Source organism: Alosa sapidissima, chromosome 16 (genome assembly GCF_018492685.1).
Source record: "Alosa sapidissima isolate fAloSap1 chromosome 16, fAloSap1.pri, whole genome shotgun sequence".
NCBI lineage: Eukaryota > Metazoa > Chordata > Actinopteri > Clupeiformes > Clupeidae > Alosa > Alosa sapidissima.
This window is the reverse complement of record NC_055972.1, coordinates 10,315,965-10,340,754: the sequence shown is the minus strand read 5'-3', so window position 1 is coordinate 10,340,754 and position 24,790 is coordinate 10,315,965. Positions and strand designations below refer to the sequence as shown.

Sequence of the window (24,790 nt, the reverse complement as noted above, 5' to 3'; positions counted from 1 at the left end):
AGTAAATGAAACAAACAAATAAACAAACAAATAAATCATCACCAAACAAATAAACCAACTCCTTCACTCAACAAGCAACTGCATGACCAGTCTAGCAGGAAGTTGAAACCTTAACTGCATGTAATGCACAATATTATTCTCTTTTTTCATGCCACCAGAAGCCGTACAAGGACAGAATGGTAATTAATTAAATAAAAAATTTAAAATATATTTTAGCTTGCCCGATATAGATTTGGAGCCATAATAATAAAACATACATTTTCTTTATTTGATGTACCAACTAAGCTAATTACAGATGAAGATATGTTAAAAGGCACATACTGTATGCCGGTGCATTCAATGCTCATCACACGTGTGTTGTGTGTGTCACTGGGCCTCAGAAGGACAGAGGTAAACTGCGTCCTGATGAGTTTAAAGCCTGTCTCATCAGCCTGGGCCACATGGGCAATAATAAACAGGTACTCACCACTAATGATCCCAGCCTAACCCGCGTCTGCCCCGCCCCTGTGTGCTGCAGTGTAGACATCCAAGAAAAACCTGCTAAAGTGTGTCTTTCCTCTCTTTTGTGTCTCTCTGTGTGTGTGTGTGTGTGTGTGTGTGTGTGTATCATGTGTTTGTGTGTGTGTGTGTGTGTGTGTGTGTTTGTGTTAGGTGCTTTCTCCTCTCCCTATGGACATCTTATGTCCACCCCTGTATCCTGTGTCCCCTTCCCTGGTCCACTCCCCTCCTCCTCTGTCTCCCTGTAGAAGAAGAACGGTGCCATGGACACTGATGACTTTAGAGCCTGCCTGATCTCTATGGGCTATGACTTGGTAGGATTAGACCTGTGAAACAATGTGTGCTGTTACTTTAAATGGAATCACTGCTGTGAGTATATCTTAACACTACTCTCCCCCATCTTCTTTCTTTGAACGACCTCACTTGACCCTGGTCAGGGTGAGGTGGAGTTTGCTCGGATCATGATGCTGGTTGACCCCAATGCCACTGGGCTGGTGTCCTTCCAGTCCTTCATCGACTTCATGACCAGAGAGACAGCAGACACAGATACAGCTGAACAGGTTGTAGCGTCCTTCAGGATCCTGGCTGCTGACAAGGTAGGGTGTGCTTTACATTGACCTTCGCATATGTGTCCTTTTCACTTGGAAGGAGGTCTGATTCTGTCCCGTTTCGGCCCACACAGCCTTACATCCTGACGGAGGAGCTGCGGAGGGAGCTGCCCCCTGACCAGGCCGAGTACTGCATCATGAGGATGCCCCCCTACGCTGGGCCAGGCGCGGTCTCCGGTGCCCTCGACTACACTGCCTTCTCCACTGCCCTCTATGGAGAGAGTGACCTTTAACCCCTAGCTTGGCATCTTTAACCTCTCCACCCTGACCCTATCAGCCCCCTCTACACCCATGAAGGCTTCTCTACACTCTGTCAGCCTGTCAGCTTTTGAGAAAGATACCTGGATAACCAGATGCACCAAGGTTCATGAATAGTTTGTTTCTCTGTATTGTCCACTTAATACTAAGGGTTGAGATTATGCGTATATCATTTGTGTGCGGTACCCAAGTTGATTTAATTGTTCTAGGCTTATGGAACAAAATGATCTTACAACATAATACAATAAAACTGTTTTTCTTTTTAATATACATTACACTTGCTCAGGAAGACACTCCTGGGCAGTACGGATGTAGGCACACACATTAGTAGACTATGCTCTTACTAATCCGCTTCACACTCTTCACACTACAAGCAAACATTCTTTTACAAATCTCCACCCAGTGCCTCTTAGATCTTATGTGGAACGTGCATTTAGATTCTAGAGTCAATCTAAGAATGTGCAAAACTGTCATCCGCAACAGTTTTTAATTGTGACAAGTTGCTAGATCATTTTCTGTTTTGAAAGGCGTTTGACAATTTTACAGTATACCCCTGGGGATTATGTGTTTGGATGGATAATGCCTCCCTAATACCAGTTTTGTACTGGACCTGCCTTTTAGGACATCAGAGATATATAGAACCAAAATTAGACAGCAAGTACATATTAGTTAATATAAAGGATCAGTAACTCGTTGTGGGGAATGTATTTGCAGCTCCGGGGGTCCCTCAGTATATTTACTGCATTACCCATTCATATACGACATATCCCATTCTGACTTATTTGCATATGTTTGGCTTCCTGTACTCAGCTTCATGTCAATACTGCATTATGCAACACAGTCTCTCTTCTACAGAGGACTCCTGTGCCAATTCTAAACCTGAGCATGAACAAACTGACAAAGTGATTCTTCATGTTTGGGCTAATTTAGTGATTTTGTAATTCATTGCTTTCTTGCACTGGTTAGCTGAAGAAGGTGTTTTGCCTCACAAGTGTGTTTTAAAACAGCTTGGAAGACAACTTGTTTTGATTGCCTACACAAGAAATAGACAATTGTATTGCTTTTAAGAAATAAAGACTTGCTATGAACTATTTGGTTTTATTATGTATAATTAATGAATTATGGATATTCTGTGCCATTTAGATGTTACCTTATTGCATAATGCAGCTATTTTGCAGCTATTTCATAGCGTACATTTGACAAGAAATGTATTAAAAATAGTCTTTTTAAATGCATCCTGAGTGGTTCACTCTGCAAACTGCACATTTGTCACCCCCCATTTCTATTAGCAAGAGTAATGCCATCATGACACCATCATAAGATATGTTATTTCCTTCCTATCGCCTTTCATCCAATAAAGTTGTTACAACCCCTATTATGTTGTTATGATGGATTGGATTGTTACTGGATCAAAAGTTATTTCAGAAGACTTCACATCAAGATGGAACTGAGCCTCTGAGTGGCAAATGATGAACCAAGATACATAGACATCTTATTAGCATCCAATCAACTAAACTGAAACAAACAAATAAACAAATAATTAAAGAAACAGTTCTCTAATCTTCATTCTGTTGAAGCTGAAGACTTTAATCCTGCAATTGGAGATGTTAGCTAGTTAGTTTATTGGTTGTCCCCTTAGGGAAATTCTTTTTCTAATTTTCCAGACCGCTTTTCATGTTACATTCCAATCTGCAATACCCTCTTAACAGAGAGAAAATACACCAAAGAGATAAAGAGAAATGGGAAAAAAGTATGGTCTTAGCTGTAATAGACTATACACAATGAGAAATGCTCTGCTCTCCTGGGGATATTTGGTGAAGTGAACGACAGTTACTTCACTTTAAGTAGATCAAAGCTATTCAATATTCTGCTCTAAGAATTCAGACAGGTTTCCTGCCAGTTGAATGCAAATACATGTCCTACAACTTCACTACGACATTCACTACTTGCCTTGACCGAAGTGTGGCGCGGTACACCACGCGCTGAGAGGCGGATGCCAGCCACCACGGCGTAAAAGTTGCCTGCACCTGTCGTCAGTTCAAACCAGGGGCAAAGTCCCGGCGCATCGTAGCTAAAGGCGACATATTTATTACCCGTTTGGTCAAGTAAACAGCGAGGCTAAGCATCACATCATGACTGAAACGGGAGAGGTAGAGGATGAAATTCAGTTTCTACGAACGGTGAGTTTTGTCAAACTCTAGTCAGCCTGATTGTTTTTAAATTACTGTATGCAAAAATACCTAAATTAGGTGTTCAGTTACATGGCTGTTTTGGATAAATGAACAAACCGTTTCTCAGAATGCAGGAAGCTCAGTTGAGCACTGTGTGTGAAACACAATTCCAGATTTAGTCTTAGTCTTACAGTTACAAACAGACTTTTAACGTTGTTACATGTCTTTATAGAATGAGTTGGCTAGCAGCATAAAGGAGCATCATTGATAAGAAAATATTAGACATGTGCCATGCTTATTTATTTAACTTATTGAACTTACTTCCTTCTTACTGCACTTTATTATGACAGGATTTCTCATAAATCTCATAAAAATGCGGACTCTGCTAATTCAGATGCTTGATGTGTTATCCCAACAGTAGGCCTAGGCCTATTGTCATTTTTAAATTATTTTATGTAGCCCAATTAAGTGTTTCATCGGGCTTATAGTTTACCCAACATCAGCTGCTTTCTATTTTAACAATCTTTATCAGCATTGGGAAGACTGTGCCGCCTGTCATTCTTGCTCTGTTAGTGCTGTTGGCTGTCAGCTCAGTATCTCTAGCTCTGAGATAAGGCCCTGGGCTGCCTGAGGTGTCGCATGATGGTTAGTTTAGAGTCAGTCACAGGGAGGGAGAATGCAGTGGGTCAGTCACAAGCAAGGGCTATTCCACTGAGTGAACCAAAACTTGATTGGAACAAATGTGATTTATTTAAATCGTTTGCTGTGTTTGTCTACAGTATATGTTACTGTAAGCCACTGCACAGGTAAGTGTGGGACCTGATGAAGGACTGTTTGTGTTCAGTTGGGGTTTCCACCAAGATAAGGCAGACAGTGACAGATAAGTGTGCTCCCTGAGCGACAGTAGAGGTGATTCTCGTCAATGTCACTTCTTAAGTGCATCTCTGACAGAGATCCAAATGAGCTCTAAACTGATTTTTTTGTCTAGCCTCCGCACTACATGCAAGTACACTGACCGCCAAAACCAAGTACTCCTTAGTGTGTGTGTGTGTGTGTGTGTGTGTGTGTGTGCGTGTGTGATAGATAGTGTGTGATAGTGTGTGTGTCTGAGAGAGAGAGTCAGAGTGCAGTGTGTGATTTTAAGGTCACTGATCTAATGGCACCATAGTTAACTGATTGTTGTCTGACAGACTTAAAATAACTTTGGATCTCCTCCTTATATGGGTGTAGAGATTCTTTTTAATGGTGGGACTCTTTGACGTTTGTTTTATATGTCATTAGGAAAATAAACATTTACATTGTTTTAAAAACAGTCACAGCTGACTGCATTGTTCAGGATAATTAGTTTTAAATGTTGCATTTAGTATTTTCACTTCAGGGCAAGGAACTCTGTCTCCAGTAGCATGCCCAGTAGTTTACACGAGAGAGGTTGACCCAATGTTTCTTTTCACGGTGCACTTGTCCTCTGTTTGTATAACTTCTATTGGCTGTTCTTGAATAGATGCTACTTATTAAGAGATTGCGAATTGACAACAAATCAAATGTAATTTATGTAAAATTTGCACACAAACGACAACTATTCAGCCCTTGTTACTGTGTCCAGCGGAGTGTAATAAAATGACTCTGGGGATAGAATACACAACCCTATTTTCCATCTCTCTTTGTGTGCCTGTCACACTGTCGTATGCAGAATGATGAGCTGGCGTTGAGGTGCTCCTTGTCGGCTCAGCAGAGGCAGCAGAAGTTCTGCCTGGCAGCGGAAGGCTTTGGCTGCCGGCTCTGCTTCCTGGAGACCACATCCAATTCTAAAGTGAGAGTCTCGACACCACACTACTGGTCATATTCAACTCTAGAATAGGGCTGCACCACACTACAGTAAAGCATTTACATATATTCATCTCCAACTGACCTTAGATGCACTCAATCCTAAGTTTAGTGGATGTGTAGAGACGATGAAAGGATGGTAATTACACCATGAAGAATGATTGAATTGAAATAATTGTCCCTCAGAGCAATGCTGTGACATTTCTTTCCAGAATGTTCCCGTGGACCTGTCCGTCTGTGTGTTTGTGCTGGCCCAGTGTCTGTCAGTCCGTGCCCTGCAGGAAATGCTGGCCAAACAGAGCAGCCAGCAGACAGGGGTACGAGACATACTTTTCTGTCATTAATGCAGTGAACTTTTGGTAGATCCATGTTTTTACAAGTCAAATCATATGCATGCCGTTGGAAATGCTACCCTGAGAGAGCCTGTGTTTATGTAGCCTACTTTATCTTTGGTCTCCAGGCGGTTGAGATGGGAAGCCACCGCACTCTCCTCTACGGCCAGGCCGTGCTGCTGCGGCATGCCTACAGTGGAATGGTGAGACACCTCAGACATGCCTCTCATATCTTAGGGCATTTTAGATGTCTGCGGTGCCATTCTCTGAGTGAACTCTAATTGTTTTTCCCCCCTGCAGTACCTATGCTGTTTGTCCACAACTTGCTCTTCCACTGATAAGCTGGCATTTGATGTAGGGTTGCAAGAGGAAATAATAGGTACGTCATACATTTGCTTGGACAATACATTTTCTCTGTGTAAATAAGTGTATAATAATATATAATATATAATAATTATTAATAGTAATAATTATAGTACTCTCATGAGAATAACTTCACCCTGCCTGTGAAATGTTGCTTTCTCACTTTATTATTCATATCAAACCTTAGCTGTAGGAATTCAGCAGGAGTTGACAGGGCAGTGTGGATGTCAGCTACACTGTGTGTTTTTTGCTTGTCTCCAGGCGAGGCGTGCTGGTGGACTGTGCACCCTGCCTCCAAGCAGAGGTCTGAGGGAGAGAAGGTCCGAGTTGGGGATGACCTAATACTTGTCAGTATCTCCTCAGAGCGATACCTGGTAAGAGTGGCGGAATCAGTGCAGTAAATTAATGTTGATTGGTTAATAATTTCATGGCAATAAATCAGTGCTGATGAATTTATTGCTGAGCACCGTAAAGCATATGTTATCTCTTCTTCAGCATCTGTCCCAGTCTAACTGCACCAGCTCAGGGGATGAGAGTGGGAGTCTGAGGGTGGATGCTGCCTTCCAGCAGACCCTGTGGAGTGTAGCCTCCATATCCTCAGGAAGTGCAGTGGCTCAAGGTAAGTGACCCTGTCAACAACAACTGTTAAGTGAGTTTTAATTCTGTTAAATGAGTTTAATTTCATTTCAGGACTATCATGATAGGGTCATTCCATGACAAATTATTAGAAATCTCCATGTTTCAGGTGCCCTCATACTCCCCTGCACTGTCAAAATGATACTGTAGTATGTATAATTATAAAAATACATACAAATAGATTTCAGCTAGAGCATGCAAAAGACTACATTTGTATGAGGGTACTTCTAATTCAAATTGTCATATTTTTTCTTTTGGTTTTGGGCTTGGAGATTTGGATTAGTACACATGACACAAAATGGGAAATGTTTTTAGGGAAATGGGAAATGATTTTAGGTAATTAATTTTGCATAGCATGACCCTTGCATACTGTAGACTCTTTTGTCAGATATTCTGCATAATATAAGGTAGAACAGCAAAATCAACTTCTTATGTGGGTTTCCTTTAGGGTACCTCAAAGGAGGGGACACATTCCGACTCCTGCATGGACACACTGATGACTGTTTAACGGTTCCACCTGTGCAACATGGAGAAGAAGAACGCAGGTGGGCGTCCTTCTCTGTCTCTCTACCTAAAGATCTTCTTTGTGTGTTGAACTGTTATCAGACTAAGCTAATAACCCTCCTGTTCCTTCCTGCTCTCTCTCTCTCCATATCTCTCTCAGGTCAGTGTGCTTTGAAGGAGGTTCTACGTCATCGGAGGCCCGTTCTCTCTGGAGGCTGGAGACCATGCGTGTGGCGTAAGAACCTCAGCGACAATGCAGCACTTAACACAATCTGTTTGCTTGTGATTCGATATTGTGAATGGAGTTTTTCTGTGGTCATCAGATGGAGTGGGAGTCACACTCACTGGGGGCAGCCATTCCGCCTGCGCCATGTTACCACGGGGATGTACCTGAGCCTCACGCAAGATAAGGGTTTAAGACTGATAGGGAGGGAGAAAGCTGACGCCAAAGCCACCACTTTCTGCTTCCGCTCCTCAAAGGTACCAACAGCCTGCAGCCTGCCAACAACAACATTCACATTAGATAGATAGATAGACAGATAGATAGATAGATACTTTATTGATCCCCAGGGGAAATTAATTTATTCATTAATAAACCCTGCAAACTTGATTGAACTAGTCAGAGGTTTATGTGTTGGCCTGTAATCTTGTTGCTGTGTGTGATATGGTCTTAATTGATTGTGTAATTGCATTAACTCCTTTGCTGAATAATGTGTTGCATTCTGCTCTGTAGGAGAAGCTTGACATTGTCCAGAGGAAGGATGCAGATGGAATGGGTACAGCCGAGATAAAGTATGGAGACTCAATCTGCTTTGTTCAGCACTTGGACAGTGGCCTTTGGCTTACTTACCAGACTGGTCAGGGAAAGAGAATGGCCGAGGCCCCACGCCAGGTACGGCCTCACAGTGAATTGAAAAGCAGGGCTTCTGCTGATGGACTGTACTGCATGTGATGAATGGAGGACTACACTACTCAGAGTTCCCGTCTAGCTCTTTTTTTCCTGTGACACTTCATTTTTTTTCCAGGCCATTTTGCACCTGGAAGGCCACATGGATGACGGTGTGACTCTGTCCCGCTCCCAGAGTGCGGAGTCCAGAGCTGCTCAGATCATCAGGAGCTCCGTCCTCCTGTTCTCCCGCTTCATCAGGTAAACACACAGCACCTGAGAACCTCCAGTGACTTGTTTGAGAGCGTAGACAAAGCCATTTCCCGTAATTTGCTCTACTTTAAAGGGGAACTTGGCAACTATTTCAACGTAATAAACCCGTTTAGAAATCATTTGGATGGTTAAATGACCTGTTCCGGTGAAAATTGTGACTTTCCCTGCTGCGCCTAGCGTCCCCATGCGGAAAACCAAACTTGCAACATTGAGACTACCGGCCCGGAAAGAGAAGTGAGAAACAAGAAACTCATTTTAAATCGTGTTTCTTACCTTGTAACATCCACATAGTTCTGCCAAACTTATGCTAACCGTTCGCTAGCTTGTAAACAAATCCATGTGCTTTATCTAGTTTGAAATAGCATAATGCACAATTTCTCCAGCAGAGGGGGAAATCCTGCCAAGTTTCCCTTTAAGTGTTTTAAAGCTGCAGTTGGCAAGATTTTTTTGATCATATTCATTGAAACCGACACTATGCTCTGACAGAACAACATAAATCAGCCTGTTTTAGAAAAAAAGAGCCTGTTAATTGTTTTGCAAAAATCCACAGCTCCCGGTTCTTCTGGTCCAATCAGAGCAGTGCTGTGTGAGATCTGACTGTCAATCACAGTCTGGTGCAGTCTGGTGCGCACTGACGAGCACAAACTCGATGAGAGGGTGCTTGGTGGTAGTGGGGGAGGGGCATGAGAGTTGTAAACATTTAAAATTTTGGCCCCTCAATCTGTCAGACTTGCCAACTGCAGCTTTAAATCATGATATGGCTATAACTGCACTGCAGTAATTTGCCTTAATTGGCTGAGATTGGCAGGCAGGTCATTGTCAGCGCAAAATGACATGTGGAATAAATTATGGGTGGGCGTCCTTTCCACAAAGACGAGTTCTAATGTTCCCTCTTCACAGAGGACTGGATGACCTTGGTCAGAGATCTAACATACCGACTCCAGCTCTGCCAATCGCCACGGTCCGCTTGAGTCTGCAGGATCTCATTAGCTACTTCCAGCCTCCTGATGACAACCAGGGTCAAGAGGAGAGACAGAACAGCATGAGGGCTCTGAAGAACAGACAGAACCTCTTCCAAGAGGAGGTAATTTATAAATTCCCGCAGAGTGACACACTGCTCATCTGGAAAGATGCCACATGCTGTAGGTTATGTGTTATAAAGGCCATGATCTGGTTGTGATAGCTTAAGCACTATATTGTGATGTGTATAATGTAAGTGTATAAATATGCTGTTCTATTACAGGGGATAATTGGCTATGCGTTAGACTGCATTGATCGTCTGCATGCATACGGCAGTGCTGCACATTTTGCTGAGGTTGCAGGAAGAGAGACAGGAGAGGAATGGGAGTCTCTCTTGAACTCACTTTATGAGCTCCTCGGTAAGATTGCACTGTATGTGAAAACACAGCCATAGCTCCTTATTAGTCTCTCCACACACCGATCATAAACCCGGGCCTGTCCCTGTCCCTGTGTTTTACATAACTCTCTGACTTCTCTGCTGCCTTCCAGCATCTCTGATCAGAGGTAATAGGAATAATTGCGCACAGTTTTCTGGATCACTGGAGTGGCTGATTGGGAGGCTGGAGAAGCTGGATGCATCCTCTGGTATGTTCTGGAGTTTCTCTCAGAGTTGTTGACTGTATTCAAACTAGTACAAGTGCAGAAACCACATTTTCATTATTCTTGTGTAAGTTATTTAAAAAATTCATATTCCTGCATTGCCTTTGCATATTGATGTGGCTTGTTTAGATGTGTGCTGTATGTCTATTTCTGAATATGGGTGCATTCATAGTAAAAATCTGTGAACTTTATGATTCACTTTCAACATTCATTCTATTCAGGGATTCTAGAGGTGTTACATTGTGTCCTTGAAGAAAGCCCTGAAGCTCTTAACTTTATCAAAGAGGGACACATCAAATCGATTATATCTCTTTTGGACAAGCATGGTCGCAATCACAAGGTAAGTTTTCAGTTGTGTCTATTTTTTAAATCTATTTCTTCAGACCCATAATCCTAAATGCATGTATAAACCTGTGTACTATGTGTGTTTACTTAATCTATCTCTAGATTCTAGATGTGCTGTGTTCACTGTGTGTGTGCCATGGGATGGCAGTGCGCTCCAACCAACACTACATCTGTGAGAATCTGCTACCAGAGAGAGACCTGCTTCTGCAGACACGCCTCTGCAATCAAGTCAGGAGGTTATCCCCAACCCTACCCCCATCTTAATTCCCCATGTGGCTAAAGACTTACCATCTATAACGCCTCAGGGCGGCTCAGTATCACCCAGCCTCTTGCCAATTCATCTATTGCTTTTGTATCCCTTTATCCCTCAGTGTGAGGCCCAATCTCTTCCTGTGTATGAGTGAAGACTCGGCTCAGTGCAGGAAGTGGTATTTTGAGCTGGTTGTGGAGAAGGCAGAGCCATTTGTCACCGCTGAGCCCACTCACCTGCGGGTGGGTTGGGCCTGCACAGAGGGCTACCACCCCTCCCCAACCGGTGGACATGGCTGGGGTTCAAATGGAGTCGGGGATGACCTCTACTCCTATGGCTTTGATGGGCTTCACCTATGGTCAGGTGGGTCGATAAAGACGTTCATGATCAGATTTATTCTCATCTAAAGAGGCCTTGTTCATGAAAGACATTGTTATTGTCTAAAGAATGGAGAATATATAATAATGTTTCTGACTCTTGGTTGAGTCAGAAACATTATTGGTTTTTCTTGAGACGGTGAAGAGTTGTTTGTCGTTACGCAGGTGGTATTGGCCGGAGAGTGAGCTCACCCGGTCAGCACCTGCTGAGGGAGGATGACGTGGTCAGCTGTTGCCTTGACCTTGGGGCTCTCTGCATGTCATTCAGGGTCAATGGTCTCCCTGTGCAGGGCATGTTTGAGAACTTCAGCACAGACGGACTGCTCTTTCCTGTGGCCAGTTTCTCGGCTGGAGTGAGGTGGGAAGAGATTGTTTATGTATTGTTTGTTTGTAGTTCTTTTTCTGTAAATGATAAGTAAGGTTACAGTATTTACTAGGTGTTATTCAATGTGGCATAATGTTAACTGCCGTAACTGAAAATGTGTCTGTTGTATCTTGGGTGCTTCTTAGGATCTGTTTCTTGCTGGGCGGTCGTTTGGGGGAGTTTAAATTCCTGCCCCCTCCTGGTTTCTCGCCCCTGTCCGAGGCTCTTCTGCCCAGGGTCAGGTGCAGGGTTGAGCCCTGTCTGGAATTCATGAGGCAGCTTGACGGTCGCCAGCATGACCTGCTGGGACCAGCGGTGGCACTGAAGCCTCCTACCTTTACTCCTATGCCTGTGGACTCCAGTCAGGTAGCACAGCAGAAGGCTCCAAAGAGACACACAACGAGACCAAACCATGACAGTTTTACATTTAAAATAATGATGGTTTTGAAAGTCAGCTGGTGATCATTAGGCTTTTCTAAGTGTTTTATACAATCAACTATTTAAATAATTACTCATTTCATTGTTTTGATTGCTAATGAGCTTTGTTTAATGCATACATGCTATAACAATGTGTCATATATAAGAAGCATTGCACTTTCAGATCCAGAACAGGTCGTTTTATATTAATCTGAAAGAAAGATTAATGTTATGAGTCATCAATAGTGCTTGAATCACTTGGCACTTTCATCTAGATGGTGAATTTTAACTTGCATACTTCATTTGGAATGGCACCAGATGATAACCTGGGGTGCAGTTAGGAGGGGTAAAGCCTGATCTGCAGCCTTTTGATCTGTGATTTCTCAGGTGGCCTTCCCCCCTCAGCTGGAGCAGATTCGGGAGAAGCTTGCTGAGAACCTACATGAGCTCTGGCTCATCAGTATGGTAGACCAAGGCTGGATCTACGGGCCAGTGAGTACACTACACATACTGGGTTGGAACGTGGTCATTACTGCTCTGAATATGGTGTGTTCACTGAGACAGGGCCATGGTGTTAAGTTTGTCTTAAATCATCCTTTAATTGGGATAATCTGTCAGTTATGTCACCGTCCCATTGCCTAGCTTCCTGCTTTCACTAAACTCTGAAATTGCAGTAGCTTCACTGTCCTTGGGCCTGCTGTCTTACGGTTAGTGTTTGTATCATGATTTTCATTTAGTCTGCCAACTGTATTGATAAGGGCTCATGCACTGTGTATACTGCAGGTTAAAGAAGAAAATAAGAAACATCATCCCGATCTGGTTGAATTTTCCAAACTGCCAGACCAAGAGAAGAATCTGAACCTTCAGGCTGCCCAGGAGACACTCAGGTAAGGTGACCGAGTGGACAGTGGGGATACCTCCCATTTCTCATAGCATACATTCCTAGCCCAGTTGAAACCAGACCCTTCTCAGTACGTCTGGGTTTTTTCCCAGGCTAATACATTCCTGCCTCATTCATGCAAATTTGTATGTTAATGCTGTATGTCTTTAAGGACACTCTTGGCTCTCGGAGTCCATATTGGACTGTCAGATGACCGTGCTGATGAGAAGGTCAAATATGTCCGACTATCTAACAAGTATGTCCATGAGCTGATTTTCAAAAGATATTTTATCTTTAAGGGGGCCTGGTAGATTAAAAAGGACACAGGGAAATGGGACAATCTTTTTTTCCCCAATCATACAGGTATGAGCTGTGGAATGGGTATCGACCCTCTCCTGTCGATCTGTCTCATGTCACCCTGACCGCTGCCCAGGAGGCCATAGTGGACCGTCTGGCCGAGAATGACCACAACCTGTGGGCCAAAGACAGGATCAGACAGGGATGGAGCTATGGGCCGCAGCAGGTACAGGACAGCAAGGGGGATCAAGGCAGTCAGCCGGTGAACTCCTTAAGGAACATACTGATGATAGATGTTATAGTGTCAATGTGTTTTACCAACCTTGGTAGTATAGCTGCCTCCCATACCCAAGGGTGCAGTTTGAAGTCCAGAGAGAAACTGTGCTTCACACAAGGCAGCTTATGTGTAGTAATCAATCTGTAGGAGGAGATCTATAATGAGTGGAAAAATTCTGCGACACCAGTGATGACATTGAGTAATATGTCTAATCTCTCTAATGTTTCCCCATGGGTTGCTTCAGGATGTGAAGGGCAAGAGGAGTCCTCACTTGGTGCCCTTCTCTCTGCTGGACGAGCGGACCCAGAGGTCTGGCAGTGAGGCTGTGAGGGACGCTCTGAGCACCGTACTGGCCTATGGGTACACAGTGGAGCCCTTGGACCAGGAGCAGAGTACGCTCACTATGCTCCCCGGCTGAAGTGCCCTTGAGCAAGGCACCTAACCCCTCACTGCTCCCCGAGCGCCGCTGTTGTTGCAGGCAGCTCACTGCGCCGGGATTAGTGTGTGCTTCACCTCACTGTGTGTTCACTGTGTGCTGAGTGTGTTTCATTAATTCACGGATTGGGATAAATGCAGAGACGAAATTTCCCTCACGGGATCAAAAGAGTATATATACTTATACTTATATACACTAACAACACTGTCCACTGAACATTTAATGCCTAGTTAGCATCTGTTTGTATTTAATCTTATACCATTACAGGTAGTCAAGTTGTTTATTGTAAAAGGTGTTGGGAGACACAAAGTGGATTATTGTGGATGACAAGTTTTTGTCATATCTATGAGCCAAACAATCCATTAGAGTTAGTAAAGTTTTTTTTTTTGTTTCTGTGTCCCAGTGGCACTTCCAGATGCTGGCCTTTCCCTGGCTGAGAAGTTCAGAATATTCCGAGTTGAGCGTTCCTATTCTGTGCAGAGGGGGAAGTGGTACTTTGAGTTTGAAGCAGTGACCTCCGGGGAGATGAAGGTGGGCTGGGCTCAGTCCGGCTGTAAACCAGACCTGGAGCTAGGGTCAGATGACCAGGCCTTTGTTTTTGATGGCTGCAAGGTGGGTATGAGAACTGGTCAACTGGACATGGCACGGTAAAATGACTTGTACTATACGAGGATAATTGTTTGTAATCTCTCTATCTCTCGCTTTGTTAGTTTATGTTCTTTTTGATATCTGTGTTGTGTATTCTCCCACTTAAACTCATACTCTCACACACAAACACACTGACTCAAACTCATACTCTCACACACACACACTCTTTCCCACTCTCTGACTTAAACACATACTCTTACAAAACTCATACTCTCTCTCTCTCACACACACACACACACACACACACACACACACACACTCTTCCTCCCTCCTCCTTCTACAGGGGCGTCTCTGGCATCAGGGCAGTGAGCAGCTGGGTCATGCTTGGCAGATGGGCGATGTCGTGGGCTGCATGCTGGATCTTGACCAGTGCACTATGATGTTCACACTAAACGGGGAGCTTTTGCTGAACGACCATGGTTCTGAGCTCGCTGCCAAAGACTTTGCGGTCCAAGATGGTCTGTGGTGTTATTGTACTGTCTCTGACTAACTTTATTATTTCAAATTGTTGTAAATAAGCAGATGGTGTGAAGCCAGCCCTGGAATGATTCGGTTTTATTTTAATCGGTTGTTAATGTGTCACAAGCCTTATTTCATGTGTTGGTTCAGTGTGTTTAGTTCAAAGAATGGTATGCATGCTCACTGTGCGATGTTTCAAGTCGTCCCTTAGCAAAAAGAAGTTCATGGAAGTGAACTTAACTAATACTTGACGTATACTATAATGTACTAAAAGGTGTGCTAGAAGCATATAACTACTATCTTCACTAGTTTACTTACAGTATAGTTCTCAGTACTCAACAAACTGACAGTGGGCCAATTTAGTCCGAAGAAGTATAAACATAGTACCTGTACAAGTACATTTATACTAATAAACTTACTACCTAAAGGAAACATGGGAATTATACTTCAACTGTACTTCACATTACTTGATAAAATGAACTTTAAGTATACCTTTTTTTGGTAAGGTTTAGCTTACACGACATATCTTTGTTCCCCAGGTTTCATGCCTGTATGCAGTGTAGGGGTGAACCAGGTGGGTCGTCTACATTTTGGTCAACAGGATGACCCCCTGCGTTACTTTGGTGCGTGTGGACTCCAGGAGGGCTACCAGCCATTCGCTCACAACATGAGCCGAGACGTTCCTCTATGGATGAGCTGGAAACAGCCCCATTTCACCCCTGTTCCCCCAGACCACAGCCGTATTCAGGTAGGGGAGACAGGGGAGATAGACAGATACTGATGTACTGACTTACACTTAGATATATGACACAGAGAAACGATAAATTTAAGAGAAACAATAAATTTAATACTTAAACCATCTCAGTCAACAAAACAAATATCATGCAATCCTGTGTCTACAGGTAACTCGTCTTGATGGGACAGTAGACCGATCACCTTGTTTGAAGGTGACGCAAAAATCATCAGGATCACAGGGCACCAGTGGCACAGTCAGTTCGGACATTGGCTACTACCGCCTCAGCTTACCGATCGAGTGTGCCGAGGTTTTCTCCCCGCCACTAGAGGGCGCCGTCCCCTGCAGCAGCACTGCTTATCACCCCAAGAGAGACTCTGAGGAGGGGGAGACCGACTCCGATTTTGAGGTCCTTATGAAGTCAGCTCGCCGGCACGCTGGGTCCAGAGATGAACTCAACAACCACAAAGACCACGGCCAAGAAAAGCCCTCCAGACTGAAGCAGCGGTTAGAGAGGACAGACATCATGTCTTTTTACTCTGCTTGTACTTGTTGTATTTCTCAACACTTAAGTTGACTCGCATTCCTCATTCGCTTTTTTTCTGTGTTTTCTCTGTTTGTCTGTCTGGCTGTCTGGTCCATGTGTTGTCAACACCTTCAGTTTTATGTTGAAGCGACCTAAACCAGAGCTGAATGCAAGCCACTCCTCTGCCCGTCTGTTGGAAGAAGTGGTGGCCACAGAGAAGGACGAGGATAAGAGCCTCTCCAATTGCTCCACGGTAAAACTTCAGATGTGTTGCTGTCCAGACTTTAGCTGTGTTGCTGTCCCGTTGCATCAACAAAGACATGATGAAAGCGGTGTGCTCTGGCAATGAATATCAATTCCATGAGTTTCCTGTGTTGTGTCCTGTCCTGCAGTACTACTACTCTGTGAGGCTGCTACCTGGTCAGGATCCCTCCTGTGTCTGGGTCGGCTGGGTCACCTCCAGCTTCCAGCAGCAGCAGCAGCAGCAGGCCTTTGACCTGGACAGGGTTCGCACGGTCACTGTGACACTTGGGGATCAACAGGGCAAAGTTCAAGAAAGGTTTGTTGGCTAAAGTGGGCCTTTAACCCTAGAACTTTATTATACATGCAGACCTACATATACAGTAATAAATACATATTCTTGTACTGCCACATGATTCTTATAGAACCCTCATGTAACCACCATATATGGGTGACAAAGCCCCATGGAAATCAGGGTCTGATTTTTTATTTCTAAATATGAGTCTGATATGGTACATATTCTTGTACTGTAGATCTCAGCCACATGATTCTTATAGAACCCTCATGTAACCACCATATATGGGTGACAAAGCCCCATGGAAATCAGGGTCAGATTTTTTATTTCTAAATATGAGTCTGATATGGTACCAAACGTGTACATAATGTGTGTGTGTGTGTGTGTGTGTGTGTGTGTGTGTGTGTGTGTGTGTGTGTGTGTGTGTTTACAGTGTAAAGCGCTGCAGCTGTTTCATGGTGTGTGCAGCGGAGGCAATTAACCCTACTCACGGTCGCAGCGGTGGTGGACTAGAGATTGGTTGTCTTGTAGACACAGCAACAGGACTTCTGACCTTCACTGCCAATGGAAAAGAGCTGGACACCTACCACCAGGTAGCTTCTATCGCACCCCGGTTCCCCATCCCCATAGTTTCTCAATAGGCGCTGAGAGATGCGTAACGTGTGTTGGAGATGACCTCTGCTCACTAGTTGTGCTTCTCACTAGGTGGAGCCCTGCATCAGGCTGTATCCTGCCGTGTTCGCCAAAGCCACAAGCTCCGACATGTTTCAGTTTGAGCTTGGCAGGATTAAGGTAACACACACATCATATCAAGTTCATGCGGGTGTTTTATCTGCAGGTTCAGGCATATATTGAGATTCTTATCCATGTATATTTTGCCTGTGTGTATTCATTTTTTGTATTTCATCTCTCGTCGATGGCCAAGATTTTTAATTAGAATCACAGTATGGAGTTTTCATGAATCTGCGTGTAATTAGAGCTCTTGATCTCACCGCTCAGTTCGTGATGCCCGTGTCTGCGGGTATGTTTCGGGGCGAGAGGAGGAACTCGGTGGCCCAGTGCCCCCCGCGGTTACACGTGCAGCGCCTGGAGCCCTACCATTGGCTGCGCGTGCCTGACCACTCCCCCAGGGTGGAGGTGACGCGCATGGACGAGAGGCACGGTTGGAGGGTGCAGTGTCACAGCCTGCTGCAGGTCATGACCCTTCACATCCCTGAGGAGAACAGGTCAGAGTTCAAAGTGTCATGCCAGTACTACCCTGGGTAATTTATGTGTGTCATCTAGAAGTACCGGTATACATCATGAAGTTATTGATTTTCAAATGATTTTCATTCATTTTGTAAATGTACTGTTTGCTTCTGTGATGTTTTGTGGCATGTGTTCAGTATATGCATGTATGTGTTTTGTGTTGACAGGTGTGTGGATATTCTCGAGTTGTCAGAGCTCGATGACCTCCTGACCTTCCACCAGCACACCCTTCACCTCTACTCTGCCCTCTGTAGCCATGCCAACACTCATGTGGCCCATGCCATCTGCAGCCACGTGGACCAGTCCCAGTTCTTTTACGCACTCCAGTGCCGCCACATGCCCGGCCCGCTACGGGACGCCTACTACGCCCTCTTCAGCGAGGTCCATCTCAATGCCCACGCCGGCGCCAGACGGGCAATGACCCACGAGTATATCGTGCCCATGACGGACGACACGAGATCTGTCACGCTCTACAACAGCCACAAGAGACGCCACTCGTTGCCTGGTAGTGTCCGCAGCGGGTCCTTGTGGCCCCGGCTGAACTTCAGCGCACCCTGCTTCGTCCGGCTTGACCAGGCGGCTAACGGCGAGCCTCCGGACGACAGAGTAGGGGACGTCCAGCAGGACAGCCCCGCGTTCCCGCTGGAGCTGCTCAAGGCGTTGCTGGTGGAGATGCTGCAGAAGGCCGTGTGCGCGGTGGGCCAGTGCGTGCGGGATCCTGTAGGGGGCAGCGTGGAGCTGCTGCTGGTGCCCCTCCTGCGGCTGCTGCACACGCTGCTCCTCATGGGGGTGTACCGGGGCCCAGACCTGAGGGCAGCCCTGCGACTCATCTTGCCTGGCGTCTACATACAAAACTGGGCCATCGCCGAGGACGAGGATGGGGACGAGTTTGAGGTGGATGCTGATGGAGAGAGAGATGAAAGTCTGGGAGGCTTCCCCAAGCAAAGTCTACTGCAGATGAAACTGCCTGAGGCTGTGAAACTGCAAGTGAGTTAGGAAGTGATAGGTTCCTTATCACAAGGTATCCTTGTATAACTTTGGCTGAAATTAAATCATGCTGTTTTCCTGTCCATTACTTTCCTCACTCCCTCCCAACATCTCTCTCGATTTTGCCCTTTCAGGTATGTCACTTGCTGGAGTACCTGTGTGACTGTCAGGTGCGTCACAGAGTGGAGGCAGTGGTGGCCTTCGCCGATGACTTTGTGGCGCGTCTCCAGGAGAACCAGCGCTTCCGCTACAATGAGGTCATGCAGGCGCTCAACATGTCCGCTGCCCTCACGGCACGCAAGACTAAAGAGTTCCGCTCGCCTCCTCAGGAGCAGGTAACAGGAATGAGGCCATGCTTATTTACTTATCACACAGGGAACACAAGGCCTTTGCAAGTGCACAGGCACAGGTACAGGAGTCTTAAAGGACAAGTTCGGTATTTTACACTTAAAGCCCTGTTTTCAGATAGTTTATGATTAAATAGAACGTTTAAGATTGAAATTTGGACACAAATTTGGACACATCCTTGGTCTGAAAAAGTTTGAGAAACACTGCTTTAAGAGACTAATGCACTATAAATATGCTTTAGTATCTTCATCCCTGATGAATGGCACTCTGGCTCTGAGATACTCCCTCTAAAGTTTAAATTTGACAGAAACTTGAAAGCCTAAATAACACTGTACACTCCCATTGCAATTAATATATTGTTGTCAGTAGAGTTCAAGACGTGTCCATACTTTCACAGCATTTTTATTTTTTTAAGTATATTTTTTGGGCTTTTTATGCCTTTAATTATATAGGATAGTGGAGATTGACAGGAAGTGAGGGGGAGAGAGAGTCGGGGTGGGATCCGGAAAGGACCGCGGGGCGGGAATCAAACCCGGGTCGCCGGCGTACGGTGCAGGTGCCCCAGCCAGTCGCGCCACTGCTGGGGCCACATAGCATTTTGGTAACACTTTATTTTAATGTGTCGCTGTTACAGTGTACTTACCTAATTAGGTACAGTGGTACAACCTGTGTAACAACATGTACTATCAGGTACTATCATTGTACTTGCATAATGTATTTGTGAGTACCTACATATAGTTGTTACATTGTAATACTGAATGCTTTTACAAAACTTTGCCAATTTGCCTAAATTTTCATCAGAGACAAAGAGCTGACCTTAGACCTGCTGGATGGGGTAAATCGGGTCATGATAGATTTGATATACAAAGCATGCTTAGCTCCAGTCAAGGCCTCATTGTCTTCAGTGTACATGTACAGTGGAATAAACTGGAACAGGTCTCGTCTTGGAACAGGTCTACTAATTCACATGTACTGTGTGGTGTAACAGCAGACACGTTTTAACACATCAATTACAGGATGTATATATGTAGATGTAAGTACTTAACTGGTACACTTTATTTTAATGGGTTTATTCCACTGTATCAAAAGAGTAATAAATGTGTACCAACACAGTTGATACATGTACTACAGTATGTAGGGTAATGGCAGACATGTTCCAAGACACCAATGACACAACATACATGTAATATGTAATTGTAAGTACTTAACTGGTACACTTCATTTTAATGGGTTTATGCCACTGTATCAAAGAGCAATAAGTGTGTACCAACACAGTTAATATATGTACTATGTAGTGAATTAGTAGACCTGTTCCAAGACATCGAAGACATAACATACATGTCATATGTACATGTAAGTAATTAACTGGTACACTTAATAGGTTTATTCCACTGTATCAAAGAGTAACAAGGTTGTAGCAGCACAGCTGTTACATGTACTGAAGACAATGAGGCCTTGACTGGAGCTAAGAATGCTTTGTATATCAAATCTATCATGACCAGATTTACCCCATCCAGCAGGTCTCAGGTCAGCTCTTTGCCTCTGATGAAAATGTAGTTTTGTAAAAGCACTCAGTATTACAGTGTAACAACTATATGTAGGTACCCACAAATACATAATGCAAGTACAATGATAGTACCTGATAGTACATGTTGTTACACAGGTTGTACCACTGTACCTAATTAGGTAGGTACACTGTAACAGCGACACATTAAAATGAAGTGTTACCCATTTTTCCTGTCAGACTAGAGTAGACAGTGTGCTGTTTTGCCTCAGTCCTATTTTCTGAATTGAAGTATATGCTCAGAGAAAGTGATGGCTGAACATGTCAACTACCATAGATTATTTTTTGCTTATTAGGCCTAAGAAAATATTGTCCAGATTTTTTTGGAACAACAGACTGAAGACAAGAATCATTAAAATGACCTTATCTTAGTGGAAAACAGTGCCTTGCAAATTACCTTTGAGTATGAGTAACTGTGTATTCCATCATTGTCTACTAGATTTATACTTTGGTAACAGTTGACATCATATTGTTCCATAATCTTTATTTATTTATTTATTTATTAGTAATAGTATGTGGATCTGTCAGGACAATTTCTTGACATCTTTGTCTAACTGAAGTTGCTTATTGAAGCTGTCAAACTTGCAGACTTTTAGAGTCAATGCACACAGTTACTTCCCTCTAGTCTAATGCATATAAATGTAAACTAGATATACTGTGCGGTAGTACATGATATGACCACCATATGCTGTTGCCACTTGCTACGCAAAGAAAATAAAGTATGCTTCCCAAGTCCTCTCTCTCTCTCCAGACCATACTCCTGCACCTCTTTGTATTGTGTCTTACATCCTCCGCCTTGACTACTCAATGATTGTTTAACAATGCAATGCAACAGTACACAGTCTGAACTGCCTGAAGGGCTTGTTATCTTGGGCTCAGCGATGGTTGAGTTATTCTGTGAAAACTGTAAAATGGGACATGACCCTGAAAAGCTTCCATTCTTTATCAGTCTAGTGGGGCTACAAGCACGCCAAGCTTCATGTGCTCCAGGAGTCATCAACCAAAGAATTTGACAAAACTAATATGATTTTGCCTGCAATGTGCTGCAGTGGCGGCCATAGTGAAATGATATGCAAAACTTAATATTGAATTTCTGATTACTGCCGGATTACAGTGGATTTCAGCGGATTTCAGCGGTTCAGGCTTGCTGGAGATCCTCTTGGTTAAAGGAACTATTCTCTTCCCACAGATTAACCTGCTGCTTAATTTCCGTGAGGAGCAGCAAGAATGCCCGTGCCCAGCAGAGATCCAGGAACTGCTCCAGGAGTTCCACAGTGATCTCATGACTCACTGTGGTGAGTGACCCCAGCCCCCAGGCTCACTGGCAGCAAATAAAGCACCGCTGTGCAAAGATGAAACCCCACTAATGGCTTTCCCTCTAAATATAGGCATTGAGATTGACGATGACTCAGAGACAGGGGATGATGGGGATCTATCCGTCAGGGGTCGGCTCTTCGGCCTGGTGGAGAAAGTGGCCAGCCTGAAGCGACGGCTCTCCCTGTGTCCCCTGGAATCTGTCATCGCCAAGCCGGGTGGGTTGCATTTGATGGACACCTGGGATAGATAGCTGTCACAAAGAGCTACAATTAAGGTTGTAGGCTACCTCTCAGCGCTCTGAGTTCCCCTCACCTAATCTCTCTAATCCTCTTGACCTTCCATACCTGCATGCCGCCCTACCCCATCCCCCCCCCTCCCCAGTGTCCCTGCGGCAGATGATATCGGACGCCATGCTGCGCTGGGCTCAGGAGGCGCCCATGGCGGAGCCGGCACTGGTGCGGGCCGTGTTCAGGCTGCTGCGGCGCCAGTACGAGGGTCTGAGTGCCCAGATGGCCGCGCCCCTGCACAAGGCCTACTGCATCAGCCCGGGCTCCGTGGAGGACACGCTGGCGCTACAGAGCGCCCTGGGCCGCCTCCGCTCCCTGCTCCGCATCCGCATGGGCCGCCAGGAGGAGGCGCTCATGATCCAGGGCCTCGGGTGAGACGTGGGGAGGGTTATACCGTAGATATTAGAAAGCTAGATAACGCATTGGGCTCCAGAATGTACGTAAATAGCTCCGCCATCATGATGGGGCAACAATCACTAGAGTCCAAGGATACAGCATAATAGTGCAACTGAGGTCCCTTTTGAATTGTTTACTCCTCTTTAGAGACATCATGAACAATAAAGTATTTTATCAGCACCCAAACCTGATGAGAGCCCTGGGCATGCATGAGACAGTGATGGAGGTGATGGTGAACGTCTTAGGAGAGGGAGAATCAAAGGTAAGAGAGGACCCTCATTCATATATTTCAACACTTTTACATTTTAGAAACATCTATGTTTAATGAATTAACTTATATAGTAAGTAATTTATAGTATTTGTAATAAATGTTTTCATTTTTGTTCACAAGATATTTTCAGCTTTCACTCCAATTTAAATTGAATACATTTCAGAACTGTCTCCCCCTTGTCCATAGGAAATTCTGTTCCCTAAGATGGTTGCCCACTGCTGCAGATTCCTCTGTTACTTCTGTCGGATTAGCCGACACAACCAGAAGGCAATGTTTGATCATCTCAGCTATCTGTTGGACAACAGCAATGTTGGACTCGGTACAAGTGGTTTACTAATTCAGTTTTGAGGAAGTCCACCACAGACAGGCCATGCTGTAGATTAGTTCTGTGTCGCATGTGGTAAAGCTGAATGTCCATGATTTTTTCATAGTAACCCGCTGATCGCACTGCAACACTACAGTCCACTTTAAATCTCCACAGTTGCTCTATGGGGTCTTGTGAGACTTTACTCACTTTGTTCTTTTCTGCGGTGTCCCCAGCCTCCCCTTCCATGCGGGGATCTACTCCTCTGGACGTGGCTGCTGCCTCTGTGATGGATAACAACGAGCTGGCCCTGGCCCTCACCGAGGCAGCGCTGGAGAAAGTAGGAGCACACTCATCTCCAGGCCATGAATATGTTGATGTGAAACGTGAATTTCAAAGGCTGACTGCCCTACAGTAGTTGCTAGCAACTTAAACATTCCAGTAGACCTCAAGTAAAAACCTGGCTTGATTTATTGAGGCCTGTCCAGCGTTAGAATAGCAAAGATTAGCTCGTAAGATTGCATTTGACAGCAAATAAAAGCTTATTGGCTTTGGGTTGGCCTGCTCATTATTTGTGGGTCACTGATTTCCCATTTCTGTGTAGGTGGTTCAGTACCTGGCAGGTTGTGGCTTGCGGAGCTGTCCCCTGCTGTTGTCTAAGGGCTATCCTGATATTGGCTGGAATCCAGTGGAGGGGGAACGCTATGTGGACTTCCTCCGATTCGCTGTCTTCTGTAATGGTAACAGTAATGGCTGTAATGGCTCATTCATCACCTATCATATTACAAAATATTTCCCCCCATTCAAGGCATCAATATTAATATATCATGTTGTCCTGATGTTTTTAATATTTTCTGATATATTATGTCATCAGACATTTCAATATGAATCAGAGAGTTGTTATTGGATCAAGTACCATTTTGACCATTTTTATTTAGTCATTTATCACAGTGCTTGGCTATGTATTAGACGTTCTCTCTCTCTCTCTCTCTCTCTATGTTGAAGGGGAGAGTGTTGAGGAGAATGCTTATGTAGTGCTGAGGTTACTGATCCGTCGGCCAGAGTGTTTTGGGCCCGCCCTACGAGGGGATGGAGGAGATGGTCTCCTAGCAACCATGGAGGAAGCTATCAGGATCTCTGCTGATCCAAAGAGAGATGGACGAACAGCAGCTTATGAGTCCAACAGAACTCTGTATGTCAAAAAGGGAGCTGAACTGTCTCCCCTATTTTATTATCTGTCTTGTGTCACTTATTTATGCTTTCCTTTGCCCTCTAGCCCTTTGCTAAAATACCTCTACTTCTTTAGTGACACGATCAATGATGAAGATGATGACCTCATCCACTTGGGGCATGCAATCATGACATTCTATTCTGCTCTTATTGACCTGCTAGGCCGCTGTGCCCCTGAGATGCATGTAAGAACCTCAGACACGTCCTCCAAACAATAGCATAATTACACCAGCATATGAAGTGCCACTTCCCTCCCATCTGCTGAGATGATTAATGCACTTAGATGATCTTGAGCGCTTTTCATGTGAGCTTTGATGGAGA

At 44.6% G+C, this 24,790-nt stretch overlaps 2 protein-coding genes and 1 long non-coding RNA gene across 6 annotated transcripts in view; all 3 read left to right on the top strand.

Moving 5' to 3' along the window:
- The window catches only part of actn2b (actinin, alpha 2b), a 16,472-nt gene extending 14,017 nt beyond the window's left edge, over positions 1-2,455 (top strand). The window contains exons 19-22 of one of the 2 annotated variants that reach the window (XM_042065682.1): positions 381-458; positions 747-812; positions 936-1,094; positions 1,181-2,455. In XM_042065682.1, the coding sequence (XP_041921616.1) occupies positions 381-458; positions 747-812; positions 936-1,094; positions 1,181-1,339 (462 nt within the window). In that variant the 3' untranslated portion in view covers positions 1,340-2,455. The remainder of the gene's footprint in view (positions 1-380; positions 459-746; positions 813-935; positions 1,095-1,180) is intronic. The other variant, XM_042065680.1, reaches the window with a different exon arrangement.
- The window catches only part of LOC121685256, a 34,376-nt gene extending 31,637 nt beyond the window's left edge, over positions 1-2,739 (top strand). Inside the window, exon 3 of the long non-coding RNA XR_006023304.1 lies at positions 2,096-2,739. This is a non-coding gene — a long non-coding RNA (uncharacterized LOC121685256). The remainder of the gene's footprint in view (positions 1-2,095) is intronic.
- Positions 2,740-3,312: 573 nt separating this feature from the next.
- ryr2b (ryanodine receptor 2b (cardiac)) overlaps positions 3,313-24,790 on the top strand; it is a 50,134-nt gene continuing 28,656 nt past the window's right edge. For all 3 annotated transcript variants that reach the window (XM_042065673.1, XM_042065671.1, XM_042065674.1), the window contains exons 1-45: positions 3,313-3,544; positions 5,226-5,345; positions 5,572-5,676; positions 5,820-5,894; positions 5,992-6,070; positions 6,316-6,428; positions 6,550-6,673; positions 7,139-7,235; positions 7,355-7,429; positions 7,518-7,674; positions 7,928-8,086; positions 8,220-8,341; positions 9,254-9,437; positions 9,597-9,732; positions 9,863-9,958; positions 10,195-10,313; positions 10,421-10,554; positions 10,690-10,931; positions 11,111-11,303; positions 11,456-11,675; positions 12,114-12,218; positions 12,510-12,613; positions 12,779-12,862; positions 12,970-13,129; positions 13,425-13,572; positions 14,020-14,228; positions 14,548-14,722; positions 15,263-15,471; positions 15,626-15,963; positions 16,118-16,235; positions 16,375-16,541; positions 16,951-17,110; positions 17,223-17,309; positions 17,517-17,743; positions 17,933-18,752; positions 18,887-19,087; positions 21,854-21,959; positions 22,053-22,196; positions 22,363-22,639; positions 22,812-22,926; positions 23,122-23,254; positions 23,476-23,579; positions 23,844-23,979; positions 24,245-24,431; positions 24,546-24,654. In XM_042065673.1, coding sequence (XP_041921607.1) covers positions 3,497-3,544; positions 5,226-5,345; positions 5,572-5,676; positions 5,820-5,894; positions 5,992-6,070; positions 6,316-6,428; positions 6,550-6,673; positions 7,139-7,235; positions 7,355-7,429; positions 7,518-7,674; positions 7,928-8,086; positions 8,220-8,341; positions 9,254-9,437; positions 9,597-9,732; positions 9,863-9,958; positions 10,195-10,313; positions 10,421-10,554; positions 10,690-10,931; positions 11,111-11,303; positions 11,456-11,675; positions 12,114-12,218; positions 12,510-12,613; positions 12,779-12,862; positions 12,970-13,129; positions 13,425-13,572; positions 14,020-14,228; positions 14,548-14,722; positions 15,263-15,471; positions 15,626-15,963; positions 16,118-16,235; positions 16,375-16,541; positions 16,951-17,110; positions 17,223-17,309; positions 17,517-17,743; positions 17,933-18,752; positions 18,887-19,087; positions 21,854-21,959; positions 22,053-22,196; positions 22,363-22,639; positions 22,812-22,926; positions 23,122-23,254; positions 23,476-23,579; positions 23,844-23,979; positions 24,245-24,431; positions 24,546-24,654 — 7,221 coding nt within the window. In that variant the 5' untranslated portion in view covers positions 3,313-3,496. The remainder of the gene's footprint in view (positions 3,545-5,225; positions 5,346-5,571; positions 5,677-5,819; positions 5,895-5,991; positions 6,071-6,315; positions 6,429-6,549; positions 6,674-7,138; positions 7,236-7,354; positions 7,430-7,517; positions 7,675-7,927; positions 8,087-8,219; positions 8,342-9,253; positions 9,438-9,596; positions 9,733-9,862; positions 9,959-10,194; positions 10,314-10,420; positions 10,555-10,689; positions 10,932-11,110; positions 11,304-11,455; positions 11,676-12,113; positions 12,219-12,509; positions 12,614-12,778; positions 12,863-12,969; positions 13,130-13,424; positions 13,573-14,019; positions 14,229-14,547; positions 14,723-15,262; positions 15,472-15,625; positions 15,964-16,117; positions 16,236-16,374; positions 16,542-16,950; positions 17,111-17,222; positions 17,310-17,516; positions 17,744-17,932; positions 18,753-18,886; positions 19,088-21,853; positions 21,960-22,052; positions 22,197-22,362; positions 22,640-22,811; positions 22,927-23,121; positions 23,255-23,475; positions 23,580-23,843; positions 23,980-24,244; positions 24,432-24,545; positions 24,655-24,790) is intronic.